The sequence below is a fragment of the Anas acuta genome, chromosome 1, assembly GCF_963932015.1.
Source record: "Anas acuta chromosome 1, bAnaAcu1.1, whole genome shotgun sequence".
Taxonomy (NCBI): domain Eukaryota; kingdom Metazoa; phylum Chordata; class Aves; order Anseriformes; family Anatidae; genus Anas; species Anas acuta.
The window spans coordinates 141,222,581-141,241,970 of NC_088979.1; the positions used below are offsets into that span (position 1 = coordinate 141,222,581).

The 19,390-nt window shown below is 35.0% G+C and overlaps 1 protein-coding gene across 15 annotated transcripts in view; it reads right to left on the minus strand.

Moving 5' to 3' along the window:
* The window catches only part of ERC1 (ELKS/RAB6-interacting/CAST family member 1), a 302,166-nt gene that overhangs the window by 138,793 nt on the left and 143,983 nt on the right, over positions 1-19,390 (minus strand). For all 15 annotated transcript variants that reach the window (XM_068661239.1, XM_068661266.1, XM_068661249.1 and 12 more), the window contains one exon: positions 4,573-4,708. In XM_068661239.1, coding sequence (XP_068517340.1) covers positions 4,573-4,708 — 136 coding nt within the window. The remainder of the gene's footprint in view (positions 1-4,572; positions 4,709-19,390) is intronic.

Sequence of the window (19,390 nt, forward strand, 5' to 3'; positions counted from 1 at the left end):
TGACAGTTTCATGGGCCTTAACATGTTGAGCTGTACTATCCAACGGATAAAGAAAGTACACTCCACTTAGCTGGCAGGCTAGGTTGGAATTCGATATGTCAGCGGTCTATATGGAAGAGAAATTAGCCAGGAACTCAGCACTTGAAATTCACTTATCCTAGAAAAACATGTAACACCATTTTACCTAGCATAACCAATTTGCTTCAAAGCTGATGATACCTACTAAGTTATGGAGGAAATCTTGAACTTCAAGTTTGGAGAGCTTTTCTTTAAATCTGTTTAAATTGTTTCTTCAGTAGCTTTATATATACTGTCCAAAAGCAAGTTAATTGATTAATTAGGGAAGCATGATCTCTCTTTACTAACAACTGAAAGAAGACAAACCATCTTCTCCATCATGCCATGTTACCATCAACAGATCAGACTAAAACACTTCAGCTACCTACCCTCAAAATTCAATCACAGCATGTGAGGATGAAGTTCACCAGTAATTTAAGACCAAATGCATTGGGCTTCACTTGGCTTTCCAGAGTTTTGAATTCTATACCAACTGTATGTACATGCTATGGTGCCTCATTACAAACAGTTCCTGATATGTAAAAAATTCAGAAGGTTCATTTGGTGAGAAGGTAATTTGATTACTATTCCATTTTATAAAGGTAAAATCATAACTGAATAAAAGGTTCCCCCCCAAAACTCCAAATCTGTTTAGTCTGTAATTCAGTTCTTTTCACAATAAGTATATTTCTTCTTATTGAATACTCAATACATGAAGGAATTATATAATCACAAGAAAAAAAAAAGCATATATTTGCCTCTTTGCATATAAATTGTGGATTATGAACTACATATTAAATTATCCAAATGTAGGTGTGTAAAAAAAACAATTACTAAATTTATGTAGTGTTACAGTTGTGTATTAAAGCATCCAAATATATTTTACACAGCTTATGGATATGCAGTTCATCAGCAGCAATTTGCTTGATTGCTGGATAGTTGCTGAAATATAGATACAACAGTAGACAACTCCAGCCACAAAATATTTTGAAAATTCCTCCTGAAAACTCTGGAAGATGCTGGAGGGATAGCACACGAAAATACACATACTACCTTCCAAATATTAGTTTCAAGTTCCCATTCAAGTATCTTGAAAATTCAGTAAATGTTACCTCTCTACAAAAAGATAGCATATCACTTCCTTTTCACAATAGCCAAGCTTTAGTTTCTTGAAGCAAAAATTTTCTACACCAGCCCAAGAGCCTCTTTTTTTATCCTGTTTATAGACCAGACACTCGTTAACCTCTCAGATCCCTGGAGAATTGAGGTTTAAGGGAACCCAGGAGGAAAAGACAAATTTGGAAACCCATTTATCCTGCTCACTAGAATTGAGACATTATGGTTTTCATTCTTCCCCCACTCCCCAAAATACCAAATTTCCATCATCAGAGCTTTCTGAATAAACGAACATTTTGTTACTGGACTCAGGAAGAAAGAAACCACATGCCTGTTAGGGACAGAGAGAGGAGGAGTGGAATATGTGCTTGGGAGCGTGTTTATTTGACTGGATTGCAGACGGTCAACCAAAGAACATGCAGATCATATATTTTTAAGCATTTCATAATGTCTTATTATTAATTCCAGCCAAAACCACCAAGACCAAAATTATCTGAAATTGGTGCTTGTGTGTCCTGACCCCAAAGCCAACAATGGTTGCATAAAAAAAAATCTATGTTCCTCTCAGGTTTAATTTTTTGTAATCAATTAGAAAGCAGTGCCCTTTAGAGTCTTTAGAGAAGACAGGTCTCCATAACTAACAAATTGAAATGTGGTCCTGGGTAAATTTTACTTCCAGGAAACCAAAATGTTGAAATCCTTGAGAGAGGGAGGCTATAAGCAGAGGGCTCTTCTAAAGGAAGGAGTTTTTATTGAACCTGTCACTTGTCATTAAACACTCCATATTTTACCATAGCCTGATATTTTCATTAGAGCATACAGACCTTTTTCATCCGTGAATGAAAGCATTCCCTTCAGCCTTATGTTGAATATGGGGAAAGACTCTTTAAAATTGAGCCCACCCAAATGGGACAATTAGGTTCACAAAAGCAGAAAAGGAACCAGCAAAGGTCAAGTAATATTAACACCATGATAACTTATTCATTTTAATTTGTAGTATCACATGTTTCTTCAATCTTAAGTTCTTATTTGCATTTGTTAACATCTATTTTTATCTCAGAAATACTTACATATGATTATAGAGAAAGCAGCAGAACTACTGAAGACACCAGTGCAGAATAAAACACAGCCTAAGCAAAGTGGAAAAAATGCATATTGCTGTATAGAAATATCTGATTGGAAAAACCTGAATGTAAAAGGGTAAAGATAATGAAATTACACACTTTGACATATTTGTTCTCAACTTTACCTTCCCTTTTAGACCTCCAACCTACAACAAAATAACACTAGAGAAAAAGAAAAAAAAATCAAACTTGGCTTCCTCAAAAGAGACAACTGTTATGTGTCTAGTTTCTAGATTTAATATGGTTATTCTGACATTGATATTAAAAAGAGGAAATATTTACAGCAAGTTTATGCTATCTATGCTACTCCTGGTTTTATATCTATGATATCTCTACTGCTAAAACACTTTGCAAGTAAAGAATTGGATAGTACATTCAAAGGACAAGTGTACATTCTTAAACAACTCTGATACAAAGCAGTGCCGTTCATTAACGTGACAATTTCCGAGTAAAAGCTGTCTCACTGCTGTCACCAAAGCTATAAAATCTCATTGAAGTATCAGAAACATGTCTTAAAACTTAACTAATTTTAACAGGACTTAAAGTTCAGTAACCCGAATATCATTGTCTGTCCATTTCTATGTAAAGTGTTTGTACAACTACACATAACTTATTGTTCTAAAGAAGGGCAATTTTAATATGCTAACAGGAGCTGTGAGAGAACAAATTTCAGGCTATTTTTTCAATGCATTCCATTTGTGTAACAGAAAGCCTTGCATTTTAGAAACTGGAAGTACTACATCAAAAAAAAAAGATCTTGTGGAATAGTATCACCTGATAAATACAACATGCATAGAGCTGAAAGACAGATGTCAAGTACTACTTTCCTTTTCAAACTTAAAATATAGATTTATACAATACAGATTAGAAATCTAAACAAATGTTAGATTATTTTTAGAAATTTTAAGATATTTTGCTAATACAAGGAGGATTGTGTTATTTCAATTGAAGCTGTCACATAACAAGAGCCTTGTGGATTGCCATAGCATTACAGCCACAAAACCCATTAGCAGATGTAGAAAACCCACATCCCAGCCTTTTATAAAAGTCTGTAGTTATGAAATCATTTTCATACACTTGGAAGTTAACTATTTCAGTGCACTGCACATGTAGGACTTGAACTGAGGGGGAAAACCACAAAATGTTGCATCTGAGAGCATTCCACATGGACACATGTTTCTGCGGTTCTTTCAGAAGTTCTTGAAGAGTTGAAACCACCCCACCGGAATTCCACAGAACAGAGTAAAGAAGTATCTGTTTAAATTAAGGAGGGGATTTGCCTCTGCTAGTGAGCTCTTAGGATTTATTCTACGTCCTTAGCGTAGATGTAGTAAGAAACATAGCTGGTAACAAGAACCAGGATTTAATGTAGGATAACAAAGAAAATATCTATGAGAAGGCTTGCTCTCTAAGGATTTAGAAAACAATTTTAAAAGATCTTAAAGGTAGATTATGATTTCCATGTTTATTTTCACTTACCAATAGGAAAATTATTTTTGTAAATTCAAGAAATCACAGGCGAAATATTTATTATCTCTTGGCATCATGGGATCTTTGTTTTATTTCATGGTAATAGTTTAACATTTCTCTGAGAACACTTGAAAACTTAACTGCTTGATAAACCATCTAGAGCTGACATCAACATAGAGGAGACTGAAAAATATTTCACTTGGTTTCATAGTGGTGACTTTCATATGCCTAGATATATTTGAGATAACCAGTTAGTTCTGAGGGGCAGGAGCATGTTATGATTTCAAAAATAATGCAAACTGTCTAGTAAGCATACTGAGAATTCATGGAGTAGGGTTTCATTGTCAAGCAAGGCTGAGTAAACACAGAAAACAAGGTCCTTCAATTACCCCACAACAATTTCAATTTACTATAAAAATACTTACTTGGTTATCTTTCATTTGCTGAAGAAGAGGCACCAATATAAGGCAATATCAGCTTGGAAAACACACAAAATAGCTAAAGAAAAATGCTATTAGAAGAGCAGTGAAGGAAGAAACATCACACCAAACTCAATGTCAAAATGATCAAACTATTTCAATGATACACTTCATAACCGAGTTGGCAGAAACCTTTCTTCTTTTTCTGAAGATGGAATAAGCTATGAAGAAAATGGGGAGGCTTCTTTCTTTGAAGTGCTGTGGGATAGATGTGTCCTTTTAAATAATGAATAACAAACTCGTATGTAACAGCTACGAAAATAGATATGGGAGTGATGTAGCTATGGCTGATTGTCCATACTACTTTTATTCAATTCTTATGTTACCTGAAGCTGTTGGGAGCTGTCGTTAAGATTATCCTCCCGTCTCCTGGCCTCCTCCAGCATCTGTGCACTCTTCTTCTTCTCTACTTGCTCTTTGTGCTTCAGATTTGCTACCTTCTTATTTTGATCTTTAACTTGCCTGTAAAAGAGAAGAATACTCAGAATGCAGTCCAGCGTACACTTCCAGTCAGGCCTGGTGCTTTTGAGTTGTACTGATGAGAAGTGGTACCCTCAAATGTGGTGACTTTGTTTGCACGCATTGTAAAAACCAAGTTTATCCTCAAGTGTTAACCTCAACTGTTAAGTCAACCTAAAGAACGCTTCAATTTACTCACTACTATTAACTTAAATGTGGAAATTTTGCAAAAAGAACCTTAAAATGATTATATAGTATATAACCTATTAATCAAAAGACACATTTGTCCTCTTATGACTATGTGGTATGGGTTACACAGAAATATTTTCTCTGTTCATACACATGTGCATATAAAAAAAATGCACACATCTAATAGTCTGTTTTGCTTTGGCTACCACTGTATCTAATGTAAGGATAATAGGAGGATTGAAAGGAAAAACTACTGCAACATGATTTAAACATAGAAGAGTACCTACAAGACCTAGGCAGTTTGTTTCCAGAACTAAAGCTATTTATTTCTTTTCAAGCTCAAGTTCTACTTGTTTACTAAATATTTTGAGGAATTTTATTATTATTATTATTATTTTTTACAAAAAGGTCCAAGAAAGAGCAAGTAAGAGCAAACTATTTCAGAATGCACGATAATTTCCTTTTCACTTGCATCTATGAATTATTTTTGATGATCCTGGCAACTACCATTGCCTGCAGACAGGGTTTGGCCTTTCTGGGCATTAAGACACATGGAGTATTGAATCTAATTACAGGCCCTTTAATCTCAGCCTCCTGACCACAGGGAACTTAAGTTTAAACTTTTAGTCCAATCAAAACAAAACAGGCTAGCTTTGCTTCCTCAGCCCTTTTCTCCATAATTATATCTGGAGTTTGGATTTTGGAATAAAAGACAGATTCTTTGGTTGCAAGATTTCCCCAAAACATCATACAAGTAGTAGAGACAGCTCTTTAATTTACTGTTTAGAAAGCAGAATGATATACTAGCTTCCTATCTGGTATGTTATCCACACAGAGAAGGAAGAATGTTTCTTCTGTATTTCAGAATACTTTTAGAACAGATCACAAACAACTTTGCTTTAATATTTTCTCCAGAACTCGTAACAACAGTATCATCAAGAACATATCTCCACTATATATATATATATATATATATATATTCAAATTATGTGGCATATGGCTACTCAGTGCTTTAAATTCTTGCAGAAATGTAGTTTCAACACTGAGCTCTGCTTTTTGCAATGTAGGGCAACCGGAGCTGGAAAAATTGCAAAGATAGCAAATTTTCCTTGGTGCTAAAAAAAACTTCTATTAGTGAGAAAAAGTGCTGACATCCTCCAGAGACTAAGAAAAAAGGAAACTCCTTTTCTGATGATGTTAAAAAATTATTGGCATACTTAACTACCTTTTCCAACAGTTACAGCTGATTCGAGTCAGAATGCTTTTTAAACACTACTAGTGTAATTGTTAAGTTGCTCTAACCCAGTGCTACACACTGGTAATGGGCACACTGCCCAGTTTGAAAGCAGACTTGCTCAGTGATTAAACAACTTATTGGAAATATTATGTTGGCACCAGCTCAGCTTGTACAATACACGGCTCTAGCTGTCCTATAAAATAAACAGAGAAAGTACAGCTAAGTTAACACAGAAAATGAAAATATGCAAGCCTGACACATTCAGCTCCACATAAGGATTTTTATTCAACATCTAAATTAAAAGTAAGGGAAGTAAGTATTTTTGATATACTTGCAAAATGTGATTCATCTGCTGCAAATATCGTATTTGTTACTGTAATCTACTGGTTAGATAAGAGAAAACAATATTAATAAAGCTATAACCCTGATCAAAACACATATAGGGAAGATCATCTCCTGCACAGTCCAAAAATGTCTTCAAACAAAATATGCACTTCAAAGAAAGGAGTAATTATAAGGATCTGTGCTATTATGTATACCTTCTCATGTCTGAACCAAAATTAATGTCTTCCTAACAATTAGGTAGATATTCTGAGACAAATTCAAGCTTTCCTAAAGCAGTTTAAAAGATGTAGTCTTGAAATTACCTAGTGCTTATAATACTCATAGTAATGTTTGTAATTGCCATATTCTTTGGAAACTTGAATTTATATTCAGGATACAACCATCACTCTGTTCCTTTTTCAAAAAGCAACAAAAAGTTGGAGAATGAACCTTTCAAATGATACACGTATCTACAGCTTTATCTCACTGCCGGGTAGTCGTGGCATTGCTAGACCAAAATTTTGGATAACAACATTTTTTGAGGTATGGCTCCTAAAAATATTCTGCACTCAAAAGAAAAAAATCTTTTCCAGTGCTTAGAATCTTTCTCCATTTTTGCAATATGTCTTGCCAAGCACTGGTAGAATGGATCTATCGGAGAAAACAAAGTAGAATCAAAATCAGGCTTCTAATATAAAAAACAATCAAACAAAAACAACCAAAAAAAACAAACACAAAAAACAAAACAAAAAAAACAACCACAACCCGCAGTCTTTCAACTAAAGATGGGCCAAGATTTTCAGAATTAATAATTTTACAACCTTTTATTCTAGGTGCCTAATTTAAGTGATAGTCCTGCTGGGAAAAAAAAAAAAAAAAAAAAAAAAAAAAGTAAAATTTCTGAAACTGGACAATGAAAATAACTATTTATTTCTATTTAATTTTCTTAAGTGAAGGATAAAGCTGTATCACAAACAAACAAAAATCCATGCTTTTTCTTTGTGAAATTTTTGAATTTCTAGCAATGAGGAATTGCTGTTATCCTAAACACCATGGGAAGTGAATTAAAATATTCAAAATAAACCATAAAAATTTTCAAATGAGAAGATTCCACATTTTCAAAAACTTTTTACATGGGGAGAATAATTTAAGCAATGGAAAACCAATGGAGAATCAAGTATTCCTGAAAAGTGGAAAGAAGACTGATCTAATTCACTTTACTACCTGCAAGTGCTTTGGAATATTTTTCATTCCTTTAAGATTCAATTCCGGTAAGATTAATTGCTTTACAGGCCCTATTATTTATTAAGGTTTTAATGAAATGAATTTATTCCATGCTAAATTGAATATTTTTGCATTTTAATACTAATCTCATCATCTTTTACTGTTATGCACACCAGCATATATAGCTGTTAATTCTTTCCTCATATGGATTTTTCATGCTACATGTTAATGTACCGTAAGTTGTTATCCTCATCTGGCTGTCTTTTCTGAGGTAATTTCAGATGTTCTTCTTGTGAAACAGAAGGTGACAAAATCTTAACTGAAAGTATGCAGAAGCTAATTTTGAATTTTCTAATTAAGTTTTAATGTTGTCCTTCAGTTATATACCTAAACCACAACTGCTTTTGTACTAATCCAAGTGTAAGTATACATTTACAATGCATTACAACCACTACAGAAGCTTATCTTCAAAATAAAATGCACATACATACTGTATTCTGAATAATGAATGCAAGTATTAAGAAAAAATGCACTGATTTCATGCACATCTAAAGATATTGCCTGTTTTATTCATATTGCTTTGGTTCTTGGAAAATATTTCTACATTAAAAAGTAGACATACTGTCAGTCAGCCATGTCAGAAATACCGTGTTTAGCTAGAGCCTTCATTGATGTAGCATTACCACCACCCACAGGACAGTCCACAGTTGCTGCAGCTACTAATCCTGATGGACAGAGGAACTTCACTGGCTTTAAAGCACACTGCTTCTCAGCGTAATCAAATCGGTGCTATATATATATATATATATATATATATATCTCAAATCGGTGATATATATATATATATATATATATATATATATATATATATATATATATATGTATATGTATAAAATCAACATTACAAAAAATGTAAAATGCCTGTATGCAATGAATGAAGATCATAAGCACAGTGATATAGCTGAGGTGTGGGATTTTTTATTTGATTTTTTTGTGTGTACAGTTTTGGTGCACAAATAAAAATGTTTACATTTTGGAAAGTATAATAGAAGGAAAGGAGGAACTATTCCCAAAAATGCTACTTAAAACAGAATATAAGAAAAAATTTTTTCAAAGGTGTTGCTTTAGCTTTTAGTTGCTTAAAACTCACTTTACCTTACAAGATCACCTAACCACAGAGAAAAATGGCAGCATTTGGAAAGGTTAATTGCTTAACCTCAAGAAAAAGAAAATGATAAATGAAAGCTAAATAAGCGATGTAGGAAACAGGACTGACCACATCACATAGTCTCATCACCACAGCTGCATGTCTGATTGACAGTCAAAGCAAAGCTGCCAAAGCTCAAACAAAGCTCCCTATCTTACTTATTGAAAAATTAGGATCAGGGAAGTAACATACTGCCGAAGATCTATATGAAAGCTAGTACATCTGGACTTTTTCTTTAGAGCCTAAGCATTATCTGTGGCTGGTCCTTTGCTTTGTAGGGCAGTATCAACAATCCCAGCTTCTAGAGTAGTTCTACTACTGTTAAAAAAGAGGTGCATTAACTTATGAAGTAAAGGAAACAATAATTTGATTACAGTTTTCAGACAGCTTGGTCTAATGTTATTAACTCTATTCCAGTTTGTGTCTGAGATAAAAGTCCAGTCAACATACTTTCAATGAGCTGCTTTTGTTCAGATGCAGAGCTGGGCTAACTCCAGCATTCAATGACTTCTGCTTGTGAGTCTCCTTCAACAACCTCTCATCATTTTGTTGCACTGTTTCTTGCTGTTCTGTGACATTTATATGACAAGCTAACACATGCCAATGAAAATATTAACAGACCCTGTGAATTTAACTGGTCTGCTGTATGTGAGTCAAGAAGTCCCATGGTGGCTTTAAGAGATGGAGAGGGTGGACTTCATTTCCTGAAGCTAGGAAATTTGGGTTTTTAAAACAAAGTGAGTGTTCAGATCAGCACTGGAGGGGGCAAGAACACCAGGAAGGCTATGGGAAACCACCTTACCCCAAATTTTCAGAACAGGGGCCTAACAGTGTCTGAAACAATAGGTAGGGAAGTCAAATACTAGATGAAGATCTCAACTCTACACGGGTTGTCTTCCTTCCTCAAAGTTATGAATCATATACATGGTATCAATGGATGCTTTCTGGTGCTCAGCAAGCTAGTCATCTCACCTCTGTCTCTAGCTTAAAAAAAAAAAAAAAAAAAAAAAGAGAGCAATTTTTTTTTTTCTCCAGAAACAGCTGATGGGAAGATAGGGAAAGCGAAGCACATGGCATATAGATCAGGCAAAAGTTGGAGAAACTCTGTATAATCAGAAACACAGTCTAAAACCCTTATATTGTTTAAAACCACCTCTAACAGAAACCCACTACCTGACACGCAAGCAATACACAAAGCTTATAGATAACACATTCTAAAAAGTGAGATAGCACAAGTTATTAATGGTATATGGTATGTTTCATGGGAAGATGTAAGCAAGTCCTAACCAGATCACTCTATCAGCCTGCAGCAGAGATAACAGCACCAACATGCTACCTTGGAACACTATTTCTCTGAGTAACGAAAGGCCTTCAAACTCAGGTCCAAGCTTCTCTGAGGCAAATGCATCAACTGTCAAACACAACCAACCTTCTGTATTTCTCCATACAATGCATAATTATGATATGCATTAATACATAATACATATTAATAAAATAATACAATATATATTATGTATTAAAGTTTGCTTTTCATCTTGTTGTTCTAAGCTCTCTGACTCATTCTAGCAGAAAACTAAAAAATGTAATCAAAACTACACACACTAAATCTGAATGTTACAGGTGCTTCCACTGTGAAATGTTATTTCTCAGTGATCTCTAGGGAACACACATTTATAGAAACATGGAAATAATTTTCCTCATGAAATGATGCAGCATCAACAGCCAGTGAATTTAAAGAAAGGTATGTAATAAATACAAGAACAAATAGAGATTTTACTAAAGATGAGAAGCACATGTGTCTCCACTGCATACTCTAAGCACTATCAAGCTATTCCATTTCAGAGAAAATAGATTTTTTCCTTTCAATCTCTTGACTGAACAAAAACATAGAATAAAGCAGGCTATTCTCCAGTCAGGAGGTAGCAGCCCAATTACACACAAACAGTAGTGAAGTGTTGTCTTAGTATTCTCAAAACAATTGGAAGAAAAGAAAAATATGCTTTAATGAACTGGCTATAATCGAGGGATAAACAGCAGAGATTAACAGGAGATCCTTCATTTTAGTTCAACAAGTCCATAATGAATTAAAAAAAAACACAAATGTTCACTTTTAGACAGGGCCAGGTACAACATGCTAAAGAGAAGACTGAATCAAAAAGCTTCAGCTAAGTATCTATTGCACTGCATGTTTTCATTCATCTCTATCATCTATTATTCTATCATCGTTGTAGATATAATCTGCAACACGTAATCACACCACTCTTTTAAAACTAAAGTGCAGCTTCCCAACTATTTAAACTCTCAAAATCTACTTAGTAGGAAGTAAGTTTTGTGATGAAAATAATAAACACATACCATAATTTCATAACTGATGATAAATTTGAAATCAGGTTTCAGAGATTAAATGTCATATTAATTCAACATCAAGTTCTATAATTACCCTTAACCTTAAACCTTGCATGCTTTAATTTTTATTGAAGTTAAGAGCTTAAAAAGTACAAACTCAGAGCAAACCCTAAAACAGAGCTGTAAAATAATGATAGGGGTACACCTTTGTTAAGAAAAATACTAATGCTTTAAGACCTTATGACCTGTTATGACCTTAATAACAGTATTCAGTAGTTCAACAAATAAGTTTGTTTTGTTGTATTTTTTCTTCTGCTTTTGTTAATTGAGCAAACAGATGCAAAGCCAAAAATGACATTTGTAAAATGGTTGATGAGGCCTCAGTGTGGATTCCTTCTCCCTGCTACATGCTGAGTTAGTTGAATTTGGCCCTAGCAGTGTAGGAAGAACTCCCAAAAGTGCTGTTCTTTTTACCTTCAACTCCAAATCATGAGCCAACCACCCTGTGAACAGATCACACACAGCCAGTCACTCTCTGCTCAAGAGACCTGCACGATTTGGCTGAAAAAAGTATTTTCTAAACAGCAATAAAATCTTCCTTATGAATGGCATTTTATTGAGGTTTCAGAGGGTATTTTTGTGATCTAAGATCACACACATCTCTTTTAACTGCAGTCCCACTAGCCAGAAAAGAAAACAAATCAAAACAGAGCAGTTGTTTTCTCTCATAAGAGCATGCAATCTTTTCATTCCTACTAGAATAATACCTGATAAGTACAATAAAAATAAAAAAATGGAATGTAAAAATCAGTCATTGAAACAAAAACAAGAATTAAATATAATGTAGGGGGAATAAAATTCTAAAAGCAAAGCATTAAAAAACTACGCTAGAGTAGCTTGTGTTTATTTTACAGCATATATTGAACAAGCTATCAATAAAGAAAAGTCCTCTTCTAAAAGCTTTCATAAATGTGGGATAAGGGTTGTATATTATCCTGTTATTTTGAAATAGGTCACATTAAAGAATCAAAATACGTCCTATAGTTTAAAGCTGACAGCTATTGAAAACACAGTTTACAATGAAAGATATTAAAACAAGCAGTTGTTAAGGACAAAAAATAAAGCAAAAGGAATGTACCAATTCAGTGGAAAAGGATTTCTGATATCAAAGAAAAATAAGCATGAGAACATTCAGAATCTTGACTGTGTAGAGAAGAAAAAAGTTAATAATAGCTCCATGGAAATGATGTGAGAACAGAGATGCTAGCAGGACCATTCTGAAAAAAATACAAAACGGTTTGCTTCAGGGCTAAAAGCCTGCTGATTTTTACTGTACTGGGATGCCCAAATAAAGATAACATTCTTCATCTGTTCTCATTAAAGACAAAATCGTTTTCAAGAAGAATCTTCCAAGCAGACTCTCACTATAGATGTAAATGGATAGGTGTTTATCCTGCTGGCTACAAAGAAGCAGCACCAAATCTGACGCTTCTGACAAGATCAAACTCAGCCATGCTCAGAGACCATACTGGGAAAAGTATGCAAAAATGATACGGTTGATTGCAAAGCAATGGCATCATGGCCATCAAATTGTATTTTGCTACAGGGTCTTCATTAACATCAGAATCTGAGATGGGGAATATATAGCTCTATTTTGGTATCCAGTGGGTGAGACTGATTGCTGGTATGCAATGCAGACTACAATGTCTCAGGACTGCATGTTTGGCATATTTCCTTCTGGTGCTTAACAAAGAGATTTATTATTAAGAGGTAACTCCTCATATGAAATACATTCTGTAGCACTGGCTTTGACAGCTCACATCAGGTTAATATGAAGAGTGCCCACAGAGATCATTTGTTACAGACTTTTGATTGCTTAGAAAATGGGGAACAGCAGCATTATTTGTAACAGATACACCACATACAGGGCTCAATTGCCTATCTAAATAGTGCATATGGCTTAGTTCTTGTTCCTCTGATATAGCTGTAATACTGTCTTCTCAGTCTGTAACTCTAGGTCTCTGGAGTTCAGATAGGAGAACTTCACGAGCCAAGTGAATGCCATGAAGTTTGTGGAGAACTTAGTGAGTACAGAACCTGTGTTGCAAGCAACACTTGAGAGCATCTCTTCATCAGAGGTTTCTCGTCTTGGTAATGTGTGTGCGCAATGTTACTGGCTGTGCATTTCAGGACTTCTACCACTTCAAAAGTGGATCTTCTGCAGAACAAGTACGTCCATGAGCATTTTGAATAAATACATTCATTTGGACATTATCTGCATGAGCACGGAAAAAAATCTGCTGAAGTGAGTCCACAGGCACAAGACATGCCATGCTCCAGATTCCAAAGCATATCGTCACTGATATCCTTAATGATCATGAAATTTGTTAATTAAGTTATCTCTGGTTTAGAGTTTCTACTGAGGAAGATCAATTCTTTATCTAGAAAATTATATTACTCCAGTGAACTATTTTTTATTCCGTGACCTTGAGACAAATGAGACAAAATGAAGATTTGAATTGATTGCATTTGATCACTTTACTAAGACAACTGCCTTGATGCAGCCTGTCACTGAGTTACAAGCAGGTATGAATCATTTATGACTCCTTCAATGAATTAATTTTCCAAGTAATCAGGAAACACTTATAATCTTAGGAAAGATCAACGAAAAGCCTTTACTGTCAAAAGGAATATTCCTAATAGGAATCTCATGTGTTTTCTGTAAATTAAGTGTCTCTGTATATGAAGTTATATGGTGCAGGTTGAGACTATAACCAGTGTTGAAAATTTGACAAAAAATTATCAAGGCTATGGTCAAAATGGGATACAGAAAGACAACAGAAGCGTTCAATAACCTTTCTACTTCAAAATAATATTAAGAATTTCTTTATCTGTTATTCAAAAAGCATCCTCCACTATTCTAAGATGCAGAAGAAAATATGGTCCTTCACCTCTAGACAATTCAAGAAACCAACTACAATTCCTTAAAAGGTTTTGGTGTTTTTTTTTGTTGTTGATAGCTTTCAGCATGTGCAGGTAGGTATAAATAAGCATAAATATGAATGTATTAGTGGACACTCCTTTTAACCTAATTAAATTAAAAAGACGTGACACTTTAATCAGAAAATCACTATCTCTTGGATTAGGGCTAGATTTTCCCTGCTGATATTTTCAAAATAGTAAGAGATGTATTTTTGTCCAACTGAAATATATATATATATATAGGGAAGATTATATCTATAACTGAAAATTATTAGCAGTTCATAAGCACTCCTGAAACTATTTCACATCCGTCAAAGGAAATAAGGCAAACATGCTGATTTGCCATGCTGACGGGATCTCAACTGCAGCTAATTTTCAGTGAGGCCATTTTTATTTTTTTCCTCAGCAGGTGTTTATTCTGAGGAAAACAAACTTCAGCTTGATAGCAGAAATGGTTCTGAGTTTGGGGATCTGCAGTTTCTTCAGAGACATGGAAAGGAAGCAAATAAAAAAAATTGCATTCAATAAAAGTCTGAGGTACCCAAAAGTGTAACAGTTTTCTAATTTGTTAAGCAAGCAGTAGAATTATAAAATGTGAACTGGTGTTCTAGGCACTGTGTAAAACACTATTAGGTCCTGAATATGTGAATTAATTTCTGGAATGAAATGACAATTATTGTTTTTATATATTTGTTTGTTTTCAATAGCATCTGCCATCACCCAAAGTCGCCTGGAAGTAACTTCAGCTTATCAACCGCATCTTTACCAGTGCTATGAATAACAAAGAAATAACTGGACAAACAACAACTGCCTTGTTTCTGGACAAGAGAAGGATGTTCTTTCTTTGAGCTTTTTGCACTGGAGAAGACATGGATAGTGAAGGATGGAGCAATGCTGTACTTCACATTGCAGAACATAAATCACTACCTATATCCCATCAGAAGAGAATGACTACACTAGGAACCCTAGGAGAGAAAGTGCTGCTGCATCTCATTTCCTTGGACAGGACTTTTCCAAGCAGTTCTAAGACAATTCATTGAGGGATCCTCTATGTTTAATGATATTAACAATAATGTGTCTACTGAAATATGTATTTCAGGTGTTGGCATCCAAATCAAGCACTCCTGACAAATTGAAAGTAAGTTGCAAGGCCTTGCTTCTAAAACAGTTCTTCAAATGTAGCATGGGAAATGTAACCAAAATAGACTGCTATCAGAAGCATCACATCATAACTTAGGAGAAAAATTAGAATAAATTGGGCATAGCACATATTTATTCATCCTATTAAACTTTAACCAACAGAATAATACTTTAAAACAATCCTCTAAATATTAGGATTTTGTTTACCCTATAAGGTTTTTGCCCAAGTTACAATAATTTTTGAAGCTTTAAGCATTAAATAATACAAATTAGACTCCTTCAGATACATTTCAGCTGTCATTTGTTCATGTGATCCAAGTATACCCATAAAAATCATGGAAGCAGGCAAAGGAAACAAACAATCAATTACTGAGTGCTTTGACCCATCCCTTTGAGCACTTGCATATTCCATATTAAATGTGAAATTCGTGCTGAAAGCAAGAGATATGAGAAAGGGAAGAAGGAATATCTTAAACTAAGAGTAAAAAACAACAATTACTTGCATCTTCTATGATCTAAAAAGATCTATGCAAACTGCTGGAGAACAGACAGCAAGCAATGCTAAAAGGAAAAACAAAAACCACCTTATCCTAATTAATGATATTATCATCCTTTAAAATATATTATGTGAAATAATGAAGAAATATTTGCTTTTATATTCTTTATATATATTGCTACAAAGAGTTAGTACTGCAAATATTTCTTAGCTGTTTATTCAGATCTCTATATGACATTGCCACCATGTTCTGCCAGTAATATCAATGTAAAGTTACAGAATACACACTGAAAAGTAAAGTGAGGGTCTATATCTACGTAGTATTCGGTTACAAGAAAAAGCTATTAACAACATTACTGCTGGTATTTATTTGGTATGATTAGCTGAGGAATTCAAGTACATCCAGCATAACCAAGAATACCACCAGCTGAAAATTCAGATTAAACAGGCATACTTTTTCTTTTTTAAACACTGCATACTAAAGGAACTAAGGCTTTTGGTTTATTATGTTTTTCGGAATAGTTTTGAAATTTGTGTCTGTTGGCTCTTGTCATATTACTGAGCAACATGAAAAGAGTCTGGCTGTCTCCTCTGTACCTTCCCATTAGATAGCCAACAGACCACAGCACGATGTCCCACAAGGCTTGAATATTGCCAGTTTCCTCTGCCTCGTCTCATATGTCACATGCTCCAGCACATGGTCAACCGTGGCTGGCCTGCCAGTTGGACTCACTCCACTATCCCAACATCTTTCTTCTACTCAGAAGCCCAAAAAGTCTTCCAGGTGCAGCCTCACAAGTACAAGGTAGAAGGAAACACTCACTTCTTTTGACCTGTTGGCTATGCTCACGGTAATACAGCTGAGTATGCATTTGGCCTTCCTCATACCAACGTGATACTGTTGACTTGTTCAACTTGTCCTCAACCACACCTCAGTCCCTCCTTTCAAACCAGCCTTCTCGCCAGCTGGTCCTCAGCATGTACAGATGTAGGTTTTACTCAACCCCAGATGCAAAACTTTGCACTCACCTTTATTGAACTTCATGAGGTTTCTGCCAGCCCATTTCTCCAGCCTGTCAAGGTCACCCTATAAAGCAAGTCCTGCCCTCCAGCAGCATATATTCCCTGTAACCACTCCCCGCCATTTGCTATCATCCTTGAAATTTTTGAGGACACAGAGTCTCATCATCCACATCATTAAAAAAACATTAAACAGTGCTGATTCCCCTCTGAGCCAGTAATCTCATCATTGAAGGCAATCAGGTTGGTCAGGCATGATTTACGCTTGTAAAACCATACTGCCAGCTCCCTATCACCTTCTTGTCCTTCAGCTGCTTGAACACAGCTTTCAGGAGGATCTGCTCCAAAAACTTCACAATGTCTAAAGTGACACTGGCTAACCTGTAATTCCTGTAATTCTCTGGACCCTCCTTCTCATCCTTTCTGAAAATAGGTATGATGTTTCCCAGACATTAGGAACATTCCCTGACAGCCATGAGCTTCTGAAGATGATAGAAAGAGTCCTTGCAATGACATCAGCTGGCTCCTTCAGCAGCCTTGTATGTATCTGATCTGATTCCATCAGCCTGCATATTCCTAATTTGCTTAAATAGTCTGTAACTTGGTCTTCCACTTCTGTGAGTAATGCTTTACTCCTGCAGATCCTGCCTCTAGGCTCAGGGACTTGGAAGACCTGAAATCAGTGATTATCAGTAAAAATTGATGAAAAGTTACTAAACTTCTCATCTTCTTCAGTAACATTTTAAGAAGATCTGCCCAACTGAGTTCTCTGTACCTTTGTGTTTTCTTGTTGTTATTGTGTTTTAGGATCTGCTAAAGCTTTTGGTAGTCAGCAATGCAAACATTTGTACCAAGACTAATCTAAAACACAGAGTCACTATCTGTCCATATACCTACCTACCTTTCAGAGTTATGGCAGAAATAAAAATATAGCCATTTTCAAGGATATTTTTTTTGCACAGAAGTAAGCCATTAAAGAAGAAAAATAACATTCAGATTTTATTCCTTTGACTAAATGTGATGTGACACATATGGGTTAGTCAAAATGTTTAATGTTGCATGAAGTTTGAATGATAATTTCAGCTAATCTTCTGATGATGACATGCTAGACAATCTATTAACTTTACAGTTAACATAAAGACATGTTTTAAAATGTATTCTAAATTATGTCACATTTTGATTTTTCAAATAGTACGGTAGGAAGCTATCTTTTCTGTTATATATATATATATATATATATAAATAAAATTATGAGGGGCTGCTCTAACTGCATTTGACTCAGAGCTCCTCAGAATTCACAGCCTACTGTTGCCATACGAACATCCCGCCAGTGCCATATGCAGCCACATGTCTTTCTGTGCTCCTTCAGTTCTAATTCCCACAGGAAAGCTGCATGCTTTGGGAATACACGTACTGAAAACAGTAATAACACAGAAGAAAAACAACTCATTGGCTAATTAATTAAATTGATTTCAGCAGGTAATAGGAAAGAAATCAGATCATACAAGACTGCAGAAAAGGGAGAATTCTGAGATGATGAACAGCTGTGGATAATTGTGCTTTGTTAAGATGCGATGAAATGAGGCAAGAAAAAAGGCCCTTGTCAGAAAAGCAAGATTCCTCTTCAAATGGATGACGAAAATTCTGATAACCATTATTCCTAAAGCAAATGCTAAAGACTATGCCAGTGAACTGTTTTAACAAAAAACATAGTTCCATTTTGTGCTCTACACATTACTACCCAACCTTAACAGCCAACAAGTCTGACTCCTTCATTTTTTCGTTTCCCACTATCATCTTGTGGATGCTGTACTTCTTTTCCTCACTCAAAAGGAATGGAGAACGTCTACAAGTAAAGAGTATTTTTCTACATAAAGAATTCCAGAAAGCCATTACTGATTTCAGTAGAATTAAAGGAAAAATATGTTAAATTGAAAGCAACTATTAGAGGTCATTACATTTTAAAGACAACCAAGGAAATTTAAATGGAAACTCCTTTGAAAACAAAACTCTGCTGACCTAAAACTAACCACTGCTGATTCTACATGCTTGACATTTTTATCGCTTCCTGCTGCGGTATATGACCAGCAGACCAGGTATATGGCAGAATAAGACCAGAGTCTCCTGAAGGTAAGAAATTAAAGAGCCAGCCAAACTTCCAGTGAAATTGGTCCAGTTTGCCCTGGCACTTTCTCAGAACACAGAAACACAGCTTCCTAGAGATACGGTATATGACACAGTTTATAAAGGTTATTTCCATAAGAATGAAAAACCTTTAGCACCTTAGACTATTAATTTGTATGCCTGTAATCAACTACTCAGCATTTTCGTATTATTTTACAATTATTGAGTAGTATCCTGAATTTTCCGAATTTGCATAACTTTCTATGAAATATTATCTATCATTTTGTTATAGAAGGATGCTACGCTTTGGTGGTTAGATATGTAGCAGAAATTTAGGACTCTGGAAAAAGGACTGAAACATTTCTTTGGATTTAGTACTTTGTTTTTACTTTAATT